The sequence below is a fragment of the Camellia sinensis genome, chromosome 9 (genome assembly GCF_055761805.1).
Source record: "Camellia sinensis isolate YWXY chromosome 9, ASM5576180v1, whole genome shotgun sequence".
In the NCBI taxonomy this organism is placed as follows: Eukaryota; Viridiplantae; Streptophyta; class Magnoliopsida; order Ericales; family Theaceae; genus Camellia; species Camellia sinensis.
Window position 1 is genome coordinate 70,431,230 of NC_138969.1, and position 15,381 is coordinate 70,446,610.

Here is a 15,381-nt window from a genome sequence, read left to right on the forward strand (position 1 = left end):
GTCTTTTATAGACTATCCCAAACAAGCAATACATTAAAGTTTTATTATGAAGGGGCTTTGACCAAATCCCCCTTCATAATTTTGTACCAAGAATTGAAGTGTGTGGTGGAGATTAAAGAGGAAATATCATTTTGCCTATCAAATTATCACTCAAAAATTAATTCAACCCTTATTCTTTTAATAATATTAAATTTACACATAAACTATTTGATTTTAGATTAATTTTACTTTCAGCGTTAACTGTTGTTTATAATCAAACGGAAGATAGTGACGCGGCACTAAAATTTCGTTTGAATTTTAACTCCAAAACTATCTCCAAAATAACAATTTGACCCCCAAACTCTATTTTATTCAAGAGTCTAATTGATATTTTCGGGATAGTTTGAGAGGCAAAATAAAATTTTAAATGAAGTTTAAGTGTCACGTCAGTAAATTTTGTTTGATTATAAATGACAATTGACGGTAGGGATAAAATTGATGTAAAATTGAATAGTTTAAGTATAAAAATGATATTATTAAAAAGATATGAGTTGAATTGATTTTTGGGTGATCGTTTGGAGGACAAATATTTTCTTGAGATTGAATGGATGTTTTGTGGAGTCCATAGGTAGAATGAATTTAGACCATATATTGATAATTTTTTTAGTAATTTCCTGGGCAAAATTTCTAACTTTATAATATTACTAGTAGAAAGAGACTACGTGAGTAGAAATTTAGCAAAGCTACAGACCTAGAAAAAATACTCATAATTGAATTGCGTGGATCAAATTTATTATTGATATGGCCCAGAACATATCTAGTAGGTACGAAATACTATCATTGTGTTTGGTTTATGATTTGGAAAGAAAAAGAAAAACAAAGAAAAGAAATTTGTTTATATTTCATTCGCATTTTTCTTACATTTGTTATTTTCATTTCTAATTTTTTACCCAAATCCATGATCTAAACACAACTTACGTGTCTATGTGTCCATCCAATAATAATTTATAGTTTGTCAATTATTTTCTTATTTTTAGGATTAGGTATTCATTTAGTTCCTAAAAATCATACAAATACACCCCTTTAAAGGGGGTTTGCAGGAGGTAAAAATGATGCATTTTTATAATTGAAGGAGTCAAAATATACGAATTCATAAATGAGGGAAATAAAATAATATTCGCTAATAGTTGAAAGAATCTTAATGTAAATAACCCAAATCACTTTAATAGAATCTTTATATATACTAGTATTAATAAAGTTGAGTATGGGAAACACTATGGTATACAACCCTTCAAAGTGTGTGCACTAGATACGCTGGTTACATATTTTTGTTGTAAATGTTTGGTGCAGAAGTTTAAGTCTAAAGGAAACCATGTCAAGTTATGGGAGTTGGTACTTTGCTAACTCAGTTATTTGATTGCTATCCAAAGTTGAGGGTGCCAATTAGGACTACAAATAAATCAAACTGTTCACGAACAGGCTTGGTTCAGCTCGTTAAAGACTCAGCTCAGCTTGGCTCATTTAGTCGAGCTCGAATATTAGGCTAGTTTAGTAAACGAGCCGAGCTCAAGTTCGAATAAGTTCAGCTCATCAAGTTCAGCTCGTTTACCTTTACTTAAATTATATAATAAATATATTATTTATATATTAAATAATGTAAATAATATTTTTTATTCAAATAATATAAATAACATTAAAAAAATCTAATCAAGCCGAGCCAAGTCGAGCCGAATCAAACTCGAGTTTCATTAATATTAACGAGTCGAGTCGAGCCGAGCCGAGCTTGAGCCCCAATCCAGTTAGTTATCAAGCGAGCACAAGTTCAATAAACAAGTTTGATAAGCAAACGAGCCGAGTTCGACCTCGGTTCGTTTGCAGCCTTATTGCCAATCTGGTTGGAATGCTCTATACTTGAGATGGTTGCCATCATCATGTTGTTTTGACTGTGTTTTCGAGTATTATTAATAAAATTCCTTTTTGCTTTTGCTGATAAAAAAAAATGTTATGTATTTTTATGATAAATGTTACATATTTTTCTGGTAAAAATTATGACAATTTGTAGTTCAGAAATGAAATCAAGCATTTTCTGGTAGTGTTATTTTCTAGACCCAATGATATGTAAGTGATATGATTGGTTGATGATTGAGAAAATACAAAAGAGAGTGTTATCTTAAATGTCCTAATTGATATGTAAGTGATATGATTGACTGATAATTGAAAAGATACAAGAGAGAGTGTAAACTAAAAACACAGAATATGCAGCAGATAAAATTTTCAGATCATACCTTCTTGATGATAGAACCTTCTTGGATAAATCACGTGCTTCCAGAAAACTGATAAATCAACCCAGCAGTGGAGTGATATCACAGATTGAATATCACCCACACAAAATCACAGTGCAAAGACTTGATCGTTGTGTTTTTTTTTGGGAGAGAGTCAGTATATGGGTAGAAACAGACTATACGTTGTTTCTCACTTGGATTACCCATAACCATATATCAGATATATAATATATTATAATATCTATCCATATATCAGATGTTAAAACTGATAACATCTGTATCTTGAGTGGTTATCCTAAATAGGTTTGAATTCAAATTCAAAACCTATTTGGATAATGATCAAATTTAAATTTAAATGGTCATGCCACATGGGCGCCCATTACTAACAGAGATTGTTATCTTAAATGTCCTAATTAATTGTCACGTTATCAAATTTGAATATTAGGTCTAATTTTTTGACTTATATAGCAATGCCCTAATATATACTTCCAATTATTAGTAGTGAAGCAATGGTTCTCTCTCTCTTAACAATAATGATATATCCCTCTAAAACTAAAACTTTAATTGAACTCTAGTGAGGTGGAAAAAAAAAATAAATACACACAGTTAAAATATCACATTAAAACTATTAAAACTCACAAATTAAAGCTCTGGTCTAAGAATGAAGCAATAGTTCTCTCTCTGTCCAATTAGTCATTTTGAAGTAGCAAGGAGACCTCCTTCCTTAGTCTTCATCAAACACGTACGATTTCCATCAAAATCTTAATCATTGTGCTCCAAATTCATGAATGTGAATGCATGGCTTTTGAGAAAGGTCTCCATTAGGACAGGCTCATCTCCTTTTGAGAAAGGGAGACCAATTGAAGAGTCTTAAGCCTCATCTCCTTTTCTACCACCTGACCCCACCATTTTCTCTGTATAACCTTCCATGTCAAGTCTTCGGTTACAAGTAACAAAGTCCTCAACCTATTCATTCCTTTGATATTTCAGTGTCATTCAACACTACTACTACTACTACTACTACTACTACTTCCATTCCGTCTCATCTCATCTTTATTTTCTCATCTTCATCCATCACTTTGATCCCAAATCTTTCTTCTATTTTGTTTTTGGTCTTGAGAATTTGTTCTTGATCATGGATGCTGATGAGGTAGTCATGCTCAAGCAAGATGGTTCAAATTATCCCAACTGGTCACACTTTATGAGCCAGCACATGATCCAAACTCGCAGACAACGTTGGGACTATGTTTGCGGCATTGTAACAGAGCCCAATCCAGGCCATGAAAACTTCACAAGTCTCTCTCAACAATGGAAAACTAAGAATGCAGAGATCTTGAACATGATCTGTACATATGTACTCAATCCTTCAGTTTCAATTCAATTACGGAGCTTCAAATCAGGCAAAGAGGCTTGGGACTACTTGGCTGAGCTATATGGTCACTCCAATTTTGCCAAAAAGTATCAATTGGAGACTCAGATTAGAGCAACCAAACAAGGAGATAGAACAATCAAGGAGTTTCATGGTGTGATGGTTGGTTTGTGGAATCAACAAGCCAAGCTTGAGGATAGAGATTTGAGTTTGCTAAGCAGTTACAAAAAGAATCAAGACGAACAACGTCTTGTGCAGTTTCTTATTGCTTTGAGAGATGAATTTGAGCCGATTAGAAAGTCTATACTGTGTCGATTATTTCTACCGAGTGTTGAGAAAGCTGTTAGGGAGTTGGAAGAAGAGGAGATGAGGCTTAAGCCTTCAATTGTCTCTGAATTTTCCAATCTCTCCATCAAAACAGAAGACAGTTTTCAGATAGGAAAAGTCAAGTATGATTATAGTGGTGGATTTGATCAGTCACACAAATTCAACAAGCCATCTTTATCTGGGGATAGGTCTGCTATGTATTCTTCTTCTTCAGTGACAGAAACTAATGATTGGCCTTCTTTCCTGGGAGGTTTGGCCAAAGTTGCCATTGCATCATTTGCTGCAGTACAGGCTTCTCGGACACTGTATAATTACTATACTGAACCTGGTTCGCTCCCTTTCATCATCAATTTTCTCATTTCGTCTGGGTTCCTTCTGATTTTTAGTATATTTTATGGCATGATCTGAGTTGAATTTATTTATTTATTTTTGTCAAAATATAGTAAACTCCATGAAGTTTGGATTACAGGTAACTCCGTAGTTTGGACATAATTACATTGGTCGCCTCTAAATAATTCGTTAGTCATATGAATAAAAAAGAAAAAAGGAAAGAAAAAAAAAGAAGAAAATAAATGCCACCTTTTTTTTTTTACGAACATGTTTATTTGTCTTATTCACCATCTGCATTAGTTAAAACGGAGGTTTGTGTAGTTATGATAAAAGTGTGAGACTAATATAATATTTTATTTTCATATCTTTGGAGAGGTGAATGTAATTTACCCAATTTTTTAAATCATGATTTGAAGTGATTGTTCTTCTATTATTACTCGTGTGCCTGGATAAACCCTCACTATTAAATGATATGATTGTTCACCTGTTGTCGGTTAAAAAGAGACTAGAATAGTACTAAGATTAATTTCATGGATTTACCTACTTAAACCTTTTGAGGCTTTCTATAACATTATAGTTATCTCAAACCAGCCTCGGTTTGTTGTACAACTATTATCTAATGGTTCAAGCACACATAATAAGAAGTGCATGCGCCTAACAATTATTATTAGAAATCACGTGTATTTGGAACGGAGAAGTTACATATAGATTCTTTTTGCTTCCAAAAGCTAACATTAAAATAATTGTCTGTGAAGAGTTTCCTAGGCTTATATGAGCTGAAAGTACAGATCTCAAATAGAATTTCAGTTGCCAAGAGTTGCTGTTTGGGTTGATATGGGTTGCAAATAAGTAGAACAAAACAGACTTTTCAACAAACTAGGTTATTAGATAAAAGTTGGTTCAGAACGCAATTCGTCAGTTCTTATTATATTAGATACTCATTATGTGTAATATTAGGACGCTTGAAGCTTTATGGTAGGATTTTGTACTTATAGTTATTTCTTTTTCCTCTTTTGTGCATCTGTGGTCATCGAATCATAGGATTTACAAGTTGCACATAGAAGACTAAATAATATGAGGCAAAGGAAACATAGTTTTACAAGTTGAATCTTTCTCAGGAACGGAATTGAAGATTTTGAGTTATAATGTTTGTTTCCGAGAAGACTTGGAAATTCATAAGAGGATGAAAGCTGTGGGTGACCTTATTCAGATGCATTCCCCTGATCTGATATGCTTCCAGGTTTTCCTCATTTCCATTCTTCATACCATGTAACATAAATACTAAAGCTTTTATGAATTTTCATTGTTTTTAAGTTCATTTGTCTCTGCAGGAGGTTACTTTCAAAATCTATGACATTTTTCAACAATCCAGCTGGTGGAAATTGTACCGTTGCTCAGTTTCAAGTGTGATGGCATATACAAAACCATCCTTCTGCATGCAGGTGAGATTGTTATGATTTTTCCATATCAGGGTTTATTTTTTATTTCTAGTTCGGGTCAACTGCATTGATGCTGTAGCCATGTACGCATTAGTCCAACACAAACCATTTCATACAAACTGGATTATGATTTGACAGTATGATATGTTCTTACGTACCAAAGGCATCTTAGAATGTGTTTGTTGAACATGCTTGTACTGTTTAAGACACTGTCCAATTTGTTACAAATTGAACTTGCTTTTTGTGTTGTACACATCACCGATTTAAGTGTATTTGTTACCTAGCGGCTAAGGAAATTGACCCATCCCAGCAACTGTATGCATCTAGCTGATCAATTATAAAAATATTAAGAATTGTTGAGTATCCATACCATGTGAAATTGGCTTTGAAAGTCAAGAATAGAGGCTGCAGATTTGGGCTAGAGATCTTACGGAGTTTTTCAACCTAGTTGTCCTATTGTAGGGTGGCGGTGTTGATGGCTTGCGATTTATTTTGGTGGTTGGTTGTTGGTAGGCAAGTGTTAATTGTTAGCTCTCCTGTTTGTGTATAAATAGGGAAAGCTGTGAGCTAAGTTTATATATCAAGATAGTGAAGAAAAGAGAGTGGTGAAAAATGTATGTGAGCTGTGAGTTAAGTTGAGAGAGTGAGAGACTCCTCCTCCTCTGTTTTGTATTTGTTTTTGTTCATAGTAAAAGCTTTCTCTCTTTCTCTCCTGTGGATGTGGACATAGGTATTGGGCGAACCACGTAAATATTTGTGTCTTATAGCTTTGTTGATTATTTTCTGGGTACAGAATAGATGTCCAAAATTTCCAAAATCTTCCTCTATTTGAACATTATAAAAATCTTCATATTCTGACCAGCAACTTGTGATTCAACAAATTTGCAAGGCTGATCATCTCTCTCTCTCTCTCTCTCTCTCATGGTTATACATCATTTGCCTCATTTTATTTATTTATTTATTAAAATCTCTGGATGAGTTTTTGTAGTTAATAGTGATGTAAGATCTGATGCCGTAACACCACATAACTTGCAGTTAAGTAAACTACCAGTAAATTCATACAGCCATAAACCATTCAGTAATTCCACAATGGATAGAGAACTTTGCGTTGCTGAGGTTGAAGTTCAGGCAGACATGCCATTGGTTGTTGCCACTAGCCATCTTAAAGGTCCTGGTCCTGGCCCTCGCAATTGGGATCAGTCGTTCAGCAAGGAACGTGTTGATCAGGCAAAGGAAGCGCTGACCTTTCTTAAAAAAAATGTAAACGTGATTTTTTGTGGTGACATGAATTGGGATGACGATTTGGATGGTCAATTTCCTTTGCTCAATGGATGGGTTGATGCCTGGGTGCAGTTAAAGCCAAGAGAAAATGGATGGACATATGATACCAAATCCAACAAGATGCTTAATGATGATTGGCCTGTGCAAAAGCGACTTGATCGATTTGTATGCAATTTGCGTGATTTCAAGATAAGAGGAATAGACATGATTGGCATGGAGGCAATACCAGGTCTATCATATTGGAAGAAAGGGAAAAACAATGTGGACAAACGGCCCGTGTTTCCTAGTGATCATTATGGGTTGCTATTAACAATCTGTGCCAAGTAATGCTAGTTTAGTGGTCATATCTAAGCAGGCAAGCAGAGTGCTGATTGTGTTTTTGTGCTCTTCAATGGTGTCATGCTTGATATGTACTTGTTTTTATAGATAATAGATGGAGTGATATTAAGAGGGTTTATAACCTTTTGTGGAGAATTGTTTTCTATATTTTTTAAGAAACTACTTCTATGGAATGCTGGATTGTTTTTTAGTTTTTGGTTTGTCATTCCTAGCATCAAACTGAATGTATTATCTACATTTTGCTCACATACTTTCAAAGAATTTATTATTTTGGGTTGCCTCAAAATGTCAGCTACTTGATTAGATAGAGGGGAACTGAATTTCAGAACACTTGACAATCACATGCCAGGGTGCAGGTTAGTTTTGAGAGACAATGTCTTTAGAAACTGTTGATATATAGAACACATTTAGATCACAAAAAATATTAAACAGTTCATTGAGCTGAATTTTGATTATCTCATCAAGCTAGCCTTTTGAATTTAGAGGCAAAAACTGATAATATCTTGGTGCTAACCTGCAGTCGTTTGTAATTTGTTGTTTGTACATGTCGAATGCTCAAGACAAATTGCAGTTAAAATCTTGAATCCAAGAACTGTACCTGAAGTTATCCATCCATGGACTCGACTATCTTCGTTGTCCACTGTGAATTTTGATACTTTCATTGACCTGCACTAATCCAATCCACATACCAGGCAGGCAAGTTCCCTGTAAGTTTGTGGAACTTGTTGAAAATTAAGCTTTTAATACATCCATGTTTATACACACAGTAATGTTATATTACACATTTTGGATAAAACTCACTTCGCTTGTGAGATATGGATTTGTAGGGTTTATGAGTGAAACTGATTCAGGTATAATTAGCTGTTTGATTCTACCTGGGAGTAGATCCTCTGGAATTTGCATTACCATTTGCTTTTCATCCATAATTACCGTACGGTGGAACATGCTTTAGTATTTTGGTGTCAATAAACATTTAAAATTCTAAATGAGTTATGAAAATCACTTGAGACTTCTTATTTTTACACTGACAAAAAGGTTTTAAGTCACAATGCTTGACCTCAAATACGATCTTTTACGCTGTGTTTGGTTGGAGGATTTGAAGAGGGATTTGGAAAAGGAAAGGGAAAAGTTTGGTGAAATATGAATAAAATATACCTACATTTCACATAGTTTCACACACCTTTTCCCTTTCCCTTTCCAAATCCCTCCCCAAATCCCTCAACCAAACACAGCATTAGGAATTCTGAATTTGCTATGATTATTTGCAAATGTTTTTCCTAATTGGTTCTTAAGAAACCATCAATAGACTCAAAAATCTCTGCCAACGGGTGTTGCAACCAGGAATCACTTAAATAGGAAGTATGGAATCACATCTCAAAGCAGATTTGGCTTGCGATGTTCCAAAAACTCCATACATGATGTGATGAGAGAGAGAGAGAGAGAGAGAGAGAGAGAGAGAGAGAGAGAGAGTTTTTCTTCTCTGTTCTAGGTAATCAAAGCATTCTTCTTGCCATAACATAAATGGATTTCCTCCTCTGTTTTCACAGCACAGAGAAAATGATTAGTTGGACTGGGTGAGGTATTGAAGAGCTTTGGTTAAAGAACTGGTTTGTTGGTTACTTGTATGAGCATTAGAAGAAGCATTGGCACCCAAATTCTATATTGTTTATCATGCTTACAGTTACTATTTACTAGTTTAAACATGTTTTTGTAATTCTTGTTTGAGTCACCCATATATTGGAGTTCTATGCCAACAAAGTTCCCTAAATATATATCATGTATATGATATCCTTTCCACCTAATATTGTTTTTGACTATACTTTTCTCTGCCAAAGAAGTTTTTTCAAATGGCATACCACAAGAGTGGAATGGAAGGCTTCATTGAGAGGATTTATGGAGTTCTCTTTTTTCTGTTGCCCATCTTTAATTTGACTAGGGCTTATGCTTCTTTATACTACTTGCATATCTCTGTTCTAATGTATAGGTCTAAATGTCACAGTGCCAAGGCAACTATATTGTTACATTGACAAACAATCCTCTGAATCTTGAGGTCCGTGTGATTGCTGTCAACATGTCAGAAAAGCAATCTTCACTTCAAGTCATATGCCGCTGCTGCAACAATGGAAACATGTTATGGGATTTCAGTTCTAGTTATATCCTTAAGCGGGAACGTGTAGGTCAGGCAAAGCAGGCTCTTAACCACCTTAATGATTCTACAACCTGAATGACTTCAAATTGAAGCAAATTGAGATGATTGGAAAGGAGACAATACAGGGGGCTGTCATATTGCAAGGTGAAGAAAGAAAGAAGATTCAGAGTTTGGAGCTTCCTGTTTTGTCTAGTGATAACTATGGCCTACTCTTAGAGGTTCAAAGCCAGTAAAAACTAGTAGAAACCAGAGTATGGTTTGGCAATGTGTGGTATATTTATGTGTTGCATTATAAAGTGGAATATGATCTTAATTATGTTGTGGGTATTGTATATAATTATAATTATGTTGTAACATCCCATACCACGTAACCAATGTAACAATGTTCATCATTGGACTTTGTGTCATGTTGAGTTGTAATTGTGTTGTGTTAGAATTATCGCAACACTAGCTTAATTCGTTTATTATTTCATATTATCATATTGTGTCATTTTTTACCCTTGTTCGGAGTCAATTTTTTTTTCTTACGACTACAGTTACTTCTCTTAACTTTTTTGGGTACGGTTAGACCATCTTCAACGTTTCACCAAACCTTGCATCAGATTTGAAATTTAGTGAAAAAGTCACTTTTTGCAGCTCCAATGGTTTCATGAAATTCGTATCAAAACGAGAATTCACCAAATTTTTCATCAAAGTGAGAACAGGGAGAAGATTTCACCAATTTACTGTGCGTGACCGTTGGGGGAGACCAACCGGTCAACCGGCCAGTTGACTAGCCGGTCAACCGGTTCCCTTGCAAATAGGTTGGTTCAAACAGGTCAAAAGGTTCAAAGAGGTTAAAAAAAAAAAATACACTAACCAGTCAACCCCTGCTTTGATGACAACCATTGGAGCAGTCTGTATCAGATTGAGAAAATGGTCTTTTTTTTGCTCAGATTTGGTGAAAAATTTGGTGAACCGTTGGAGATGCTCTTACTTCTCTTAACTTGAGCTTGCCTCAAGTCTATTGACAAATTTCTAAGAAGAAAGTTTAATTAGCGTAAAAAGATGTTAAAACGATATATGTATTTAAAATTTTCAATGTTTTTATTTGGGCAAATTACATATACCTCCCTCGAGGTTTAGCTAAATTACAGATACCTCCTAAGGATTCAAAAATTACAGATACCCCCCTGAGGTTTATATTTTCATAACAAATTGTCCCATGAGTTTTATATTTTCATAACAATTTGCCTCCTAATTTGTTATGCAAATAATACCTTCATGGGGGTATCTGTAATTTCTCAAACCTTAAGGGGGTATCTGTAATTTTGCTAAACCTCGAGGGGTATATGTAATTTGCCCTTTTTATTTTTAAACCTATAAAAGAAATGAAAATATATAAAATAAAGTACACCAAAAAAAATTTGAATGACACCATTGTCAAAAATTTCTATGATTGGAAAATGTATATATTATTCTCTCTATCTCATTTATATATATATATATTTTTTCAATTTTTTTGTTTTTAGTATTTTTTAATAACTTGTGTTAACATTTTGTAATTTTCCGGTCCGTTTAGTGCAAAAAAATCTACAAAGTAAAAAAAATTGAAAAAAAGTTAACTAAATACAAACAAAAATAAGTCAAAAAGTCAACTTATTTAGGGTTTTTTTTTAATGATTTTTTTTCCAAAATTTTTAATATTTTTTAACTTTTTAGCTTTGTCTAGTCAAGCAAAATTTATAAGTGTAATAAAGTTTTATAAAACATCTGAACAAAAAAGAAAGGATAAACCCCAAATATAGATGTAGTTTGATATGATGTTAAACAACCATGTTGAATAATCCAAAAACCAGAACAATTGAAAATGCGGTGAGCGTGGATCGAACACGCGACCTTCAGATCTTCAGTCTGACGCTCTCCCAACTGAGCTATCCCCGCCTCCTGTACTGAAAGTGTGTTACACATAAATTTAACATACTATGAATAGTATGTCTACTTCTTTTCCCCCATTTTTTTGGGATAAATTACGAATAGATTCTAATAGTTTGAATTAGTTCCCATCAAATCCTATTGAAAATAAATCTTAATAAAATCACTGCTAAAATTAATTTTTTTCTAATAATTTTTTGCATATGTCGCTAAAAAATGACAATTAGTGACTTTTTATGGTCACGATTTTTATAAATTGTCACTAAAAATTACAATTATTGATATTTTTCTGTAACGAATTTTTCAAACTATCATTGAAAGTTGAAAGTTAGTGACTTTTTTATAACGATTTTTTTAAACTGTCGCTAAAACTTATAACTAATGATATTTTTTGTGACAAAATTTTCAAATTAGCGTTAAAAATTAACAATTAGTGACGCTTTTTAATAGTATTTAATAAAAAATGTCATTAATTATCATAAAACCTATTAGACAATAAATTCACCTATTAAAATATACATGTAAGTCTCATTTTTTTTTTTTAGGTACAATGGAAGTTACAACAAAAGAAAAGGACGGTTATTCCCTCTCATAAACAACTCCTGGCATGTCAGCTATAAGCTTCTCATTTGGGCAGAAGGGTTTTAATTAACCACAAGGTTATCATTTTGGTCTACTCTGAACTTAGCTAATGCATCAGTATACTGATTTGTCTCACGGTTGATGTGTTAGACGCGTGATCCAATTCTTTGAAGCAAAAATTTTGAATCTTCAATTTGTGCTTCGAATGGGAATTCACTTGGGTCATGTTTGATTCACAACACTAATAGTGAAGTATTAATAATTCTATTAGTGTGGTATTCACTATCCAATTGGATTAATATCCATTGGATTAATAATCTCACCCCTACTCCATTACTAATAATCCTACAAATTTGTTGGATTAATTATCCATTGGATTATTAATCCTAAATCAAAATGTTAAAACAAACATAGGATAATTTGACCCACGAATTAATAATCTCAATCCCATACTCTAATCCACCCAATCAAACATGCCCAGGTGCTTTGAAGCAAAACAAGTTAGCTCTTCACTATTTGGCCCAACCTACTAATATGGGTAAAACGAAAAGTAAAAAGCTGTTTCAACGTCAGAAAACAACATAATTGAAAATCAAATGAATTTTGTGCATGAAATTTACCTATATATACATTTTTATTTTTTATTTTTTATGTCTTATTAATATCAACTTGATTGGCAATTGTTTACCTTCCATTCAATTTTATTTATTTGTTTTTAAGAAAGGAACCTAAATGCTTGGTTGAATCCTTGGCACCATGGCTGAGAAGTCAGTCAAAAGCTAAGTACATATGCATTGTTTTTTTAAAATTTAATTTTAATACACGCACACCGATTAAAATAGATTTTGTTAAACTTATCAGCACTGAGAAGGATTATGAAAAGGGGAAAAAGTAAATAATAAAAACGACAGATTACACTTAGCAGCTCTGCATTTTACACACAATCTCACTTTGTCTCATTACATTTAAAAAGTGACAGTTAACATCTTATAAGACCAAGTTACAATTCAACACATCTGTTAAGCCACGTCAAATTAGGCAAACGGAAAAATAACATGTGAAATTCACATGGTCACTTTCAGGAAAATATAATAAAGGGAAAATTATACTCAGTACCTTATATTTTACATCCAGTCTCATTTAACCTTTAAAAGCCGACAATAATCACCTCAAATACTTTTAGGTAAGTTCCAATCCAACCTATATGTTAACCCACATTAAATAAGACAAACGGAAAGGTAGGCGCCTTATTTAACGTGGGTTAACAAATATGAGTTCGATTGAAACTTGACCAAAGTGTGAGGTGTTAACTGTCACTTTTTAAAGATCAGGGGGTAAAGTGAGACTGATACAAAATGTAGAGGTACTAAGTTTAATTAGCTCTAAATAAAAAATAAAAAATTTACTACATTAGATCGTGTCCAAAATTAATTTGAATATAGTGGTACTTCTAAATTTCTAGAGAGAAGTTTGAAGTTGAACTTATAGAGAAACGTTAAGTATTTGGTTGAAAATCACCTAGAGTTTTTTATTCAAATTCAACTTTTCAAGCAGAGATTTCTTTTTGACGGATTCTTTGATCTAAGCTTTTAGTGGGTTTTGAGGATTGTATCAACGTTGTGGATTTGACAATCGGTGGAAAAATATCTTGATGAAGATGGTATTAGAAACAACACTAGTTAGATTCAATAAAGCACAGATTCCCTAGTAGATTGGTTGAGAACTCTTGTGTAATTTTCCATGCCTTCAGAGTCGGTTGATTTCCCTGGGATTTTTTTTTTACGACAATGCTAGGTATCTCAATTTTTTGTGGGTCAAATGGTTCAAATCTGTCAAAACGACGTCGTTTTGACAGATTTTAAATGTAAAACGACGTCGTTTTGACAGATTTGAGCCATTTGAGCCACAAAAATTGGAGCTACCAAACATTCTCCTTTTTTTTAATCATAATTAGATGTCTTTCAAGTATAATTTTTTCATGTTAAATTGCTTGTCTCTATTTGCAAATAGATCTAATTTGATCCTCTCTAGATTAGATTACATCTATGTCTAATTGGTGAAAATTGTTTTTGATTAGTTGCTGGTATCGATTGAGTTGAATTACAAGTATAAATCAATATCTTGGAATAGTAATTTTTCATGTATCATTTAAAAATTTAGGAAAAATTATAGTCCAGTTGATATTTTCAAAAATAATTACAAATAAGTGATAAATTTTTTTTATGATTTTGTATAATATTTTTCCTGTTACCACTGAAAAGTAATATATCCAAAAATTTAAGTACAGTTTAAAATAGATTGGAATTTAAAGAGAAAATTGGTGATAAATTCAATTTAGAGAGTGTCTAAGACATTAGATCCAATAAATATTTTTTATCAATGAAAAGTCCATCCTTTGTGAAATAGTTTGATGAAAAATCATTTTTATTGTTTTGAATGACATTTTGTTTCTACTTTTATCTCTTAATTTATCTATTGACTTTTTTTTACTATCTGTTCAAATTTATATCTACATGTTCAATTTTTTTTTTTATTTGTTCAAATTTATATCCATTTGTTCAAATAGCAAAATAATAAAATAAATAAATATATAAGGCTAAAAAAGGCTATCCCAATCGAGCATAGGCTCCATTTGGTGTAGTTGTTAAAACAGATTATAGATTATAGCTTAATATATTATAAATTATGACTTTAATTAGAAACTGTTAATCTATTTGGTGTAGTTGTTGGATTATAGATTTAAGTTGCTGAGTAGTGTTTGCTAAATAAGTTATGAAGTAACTTTTTCAATTAACTTTATTTTTTGTTATTCACTATTTGTATATGTTTCTCATAAAAAATAATAATAATAATAATATATAGTCTATTTGAGTCTTTTTCTATTTTTAAAACAATAAAAAATCTAAGAGTATAACCGTAAATTAACATGTTCACAGCAGAAGCTAATAAGCAGAAGCAATGGGTGAGCAACTTCTCAGAATCAACATTTTTGTATTAAAATAAGTTTTTAGAATCAGAAACTATTTGAAATAAGTTTAACTAAACAGTCCAAAATAATTTTTCTAAAATTAAAAATTATAAGTTGGCTCAAAAAAATCCAAATAAACACCCCATAGTGTCTTACAATAAGGAAAGGTATAAAGTAATATATTTTTTATTTGTTTATATTATAAATATACATATAAGCAGACCTCACTTTTTCATAACACACTTTAGCATAAATTATACTACAAGAGCATAAGCTAACTCTCTAAATTAACAAACATTAATCCAGTCTCATTTTCTACACATTTTGTTATCAACAATGATTCATACCACTAAAAAAAAAGATTACTAATAGCACTGATATATTGGGAATGCCAAAAAAAAAAAAAAAAAAGTCTACTGTCA

General features: G+C 32.5%; 1 protein-coding gene and 1 non-coding gene across 3 annotated transcripts; one reads left to right on the plus strand and one right to left on the minus strand.

The window, feature by feature from the left end:
- Positions 1-3,059: 3,059 nt before the first annotated feature.
- LOC114321557 (uncharacterized) lies at positions 3,060-9,994 on the plus strand. 2 transcript variants are annotated; one of them, XM_028268721.2, is made up of 4 exons: positions 3,060-4,285; positions 5,406-5,527; positions 5,619-5,729; positions 6,762-7,632. In XM_028268721.2, exons 1-4 carry the CDS (start codon positions 3,397-3,399, stop codon positions 7,332-7,334), a joined length of 1,695 nt encoding a protein of 564 aa, XP_028124522.2. In that variant the 5' UTR covers positions 3,060-3,396; the 3' UTR covers positions 7,335-7,632. The 2 variants fall into 2 exon arrangements, with proteins under 2 accessions (XP_028124522.2, XP_082743184.1); XM_082887058.1 differs by lacking the exon at positions 6,762-7,632 and adding an exon at positions 9,346-9,994 and having other exon boundaries at positions 3,213-4,285.
- Positions 9,995-11,345: 1,351 nt separating this feature from the next.
- On the minus strand, positions 11,346-11,418 carry TRNAF-GAA (transfer RNA phenylalanine (anticodon GAA)). Its single transcript has one exon. It is a non-coding gene; the product is annotated as a tRNA-Phe (tRNA).
- Between the last annotated feature and the right edge of the window lie 3,963 nt (positions 11,419-15,381).

Bases quoted from the DNA above. Each gene is read 5' to 3' on its own strand.
- LOC114321557 (XM_028268721.2), top strand. From the start codon at position 3,397: ATGGATGCTGATGAGGTAGTCATGCTCAAGCAAGATGGTTCAAATTAT. The intron at 4,286-5,405 runs GTTCGCTCCCTT...AATCTTTCTCAG, and splicing joins TAATTACTATACTGAACCTG to GAACGGAATTGAAGATTTTG. The intron at 5,730-6,761 runs GTGAGATTGTTA...CATAACTTGCAG, and splicing joins AACCATCCTTCTGCATGCAG to TTAAGTAAACTACCAGTAAA.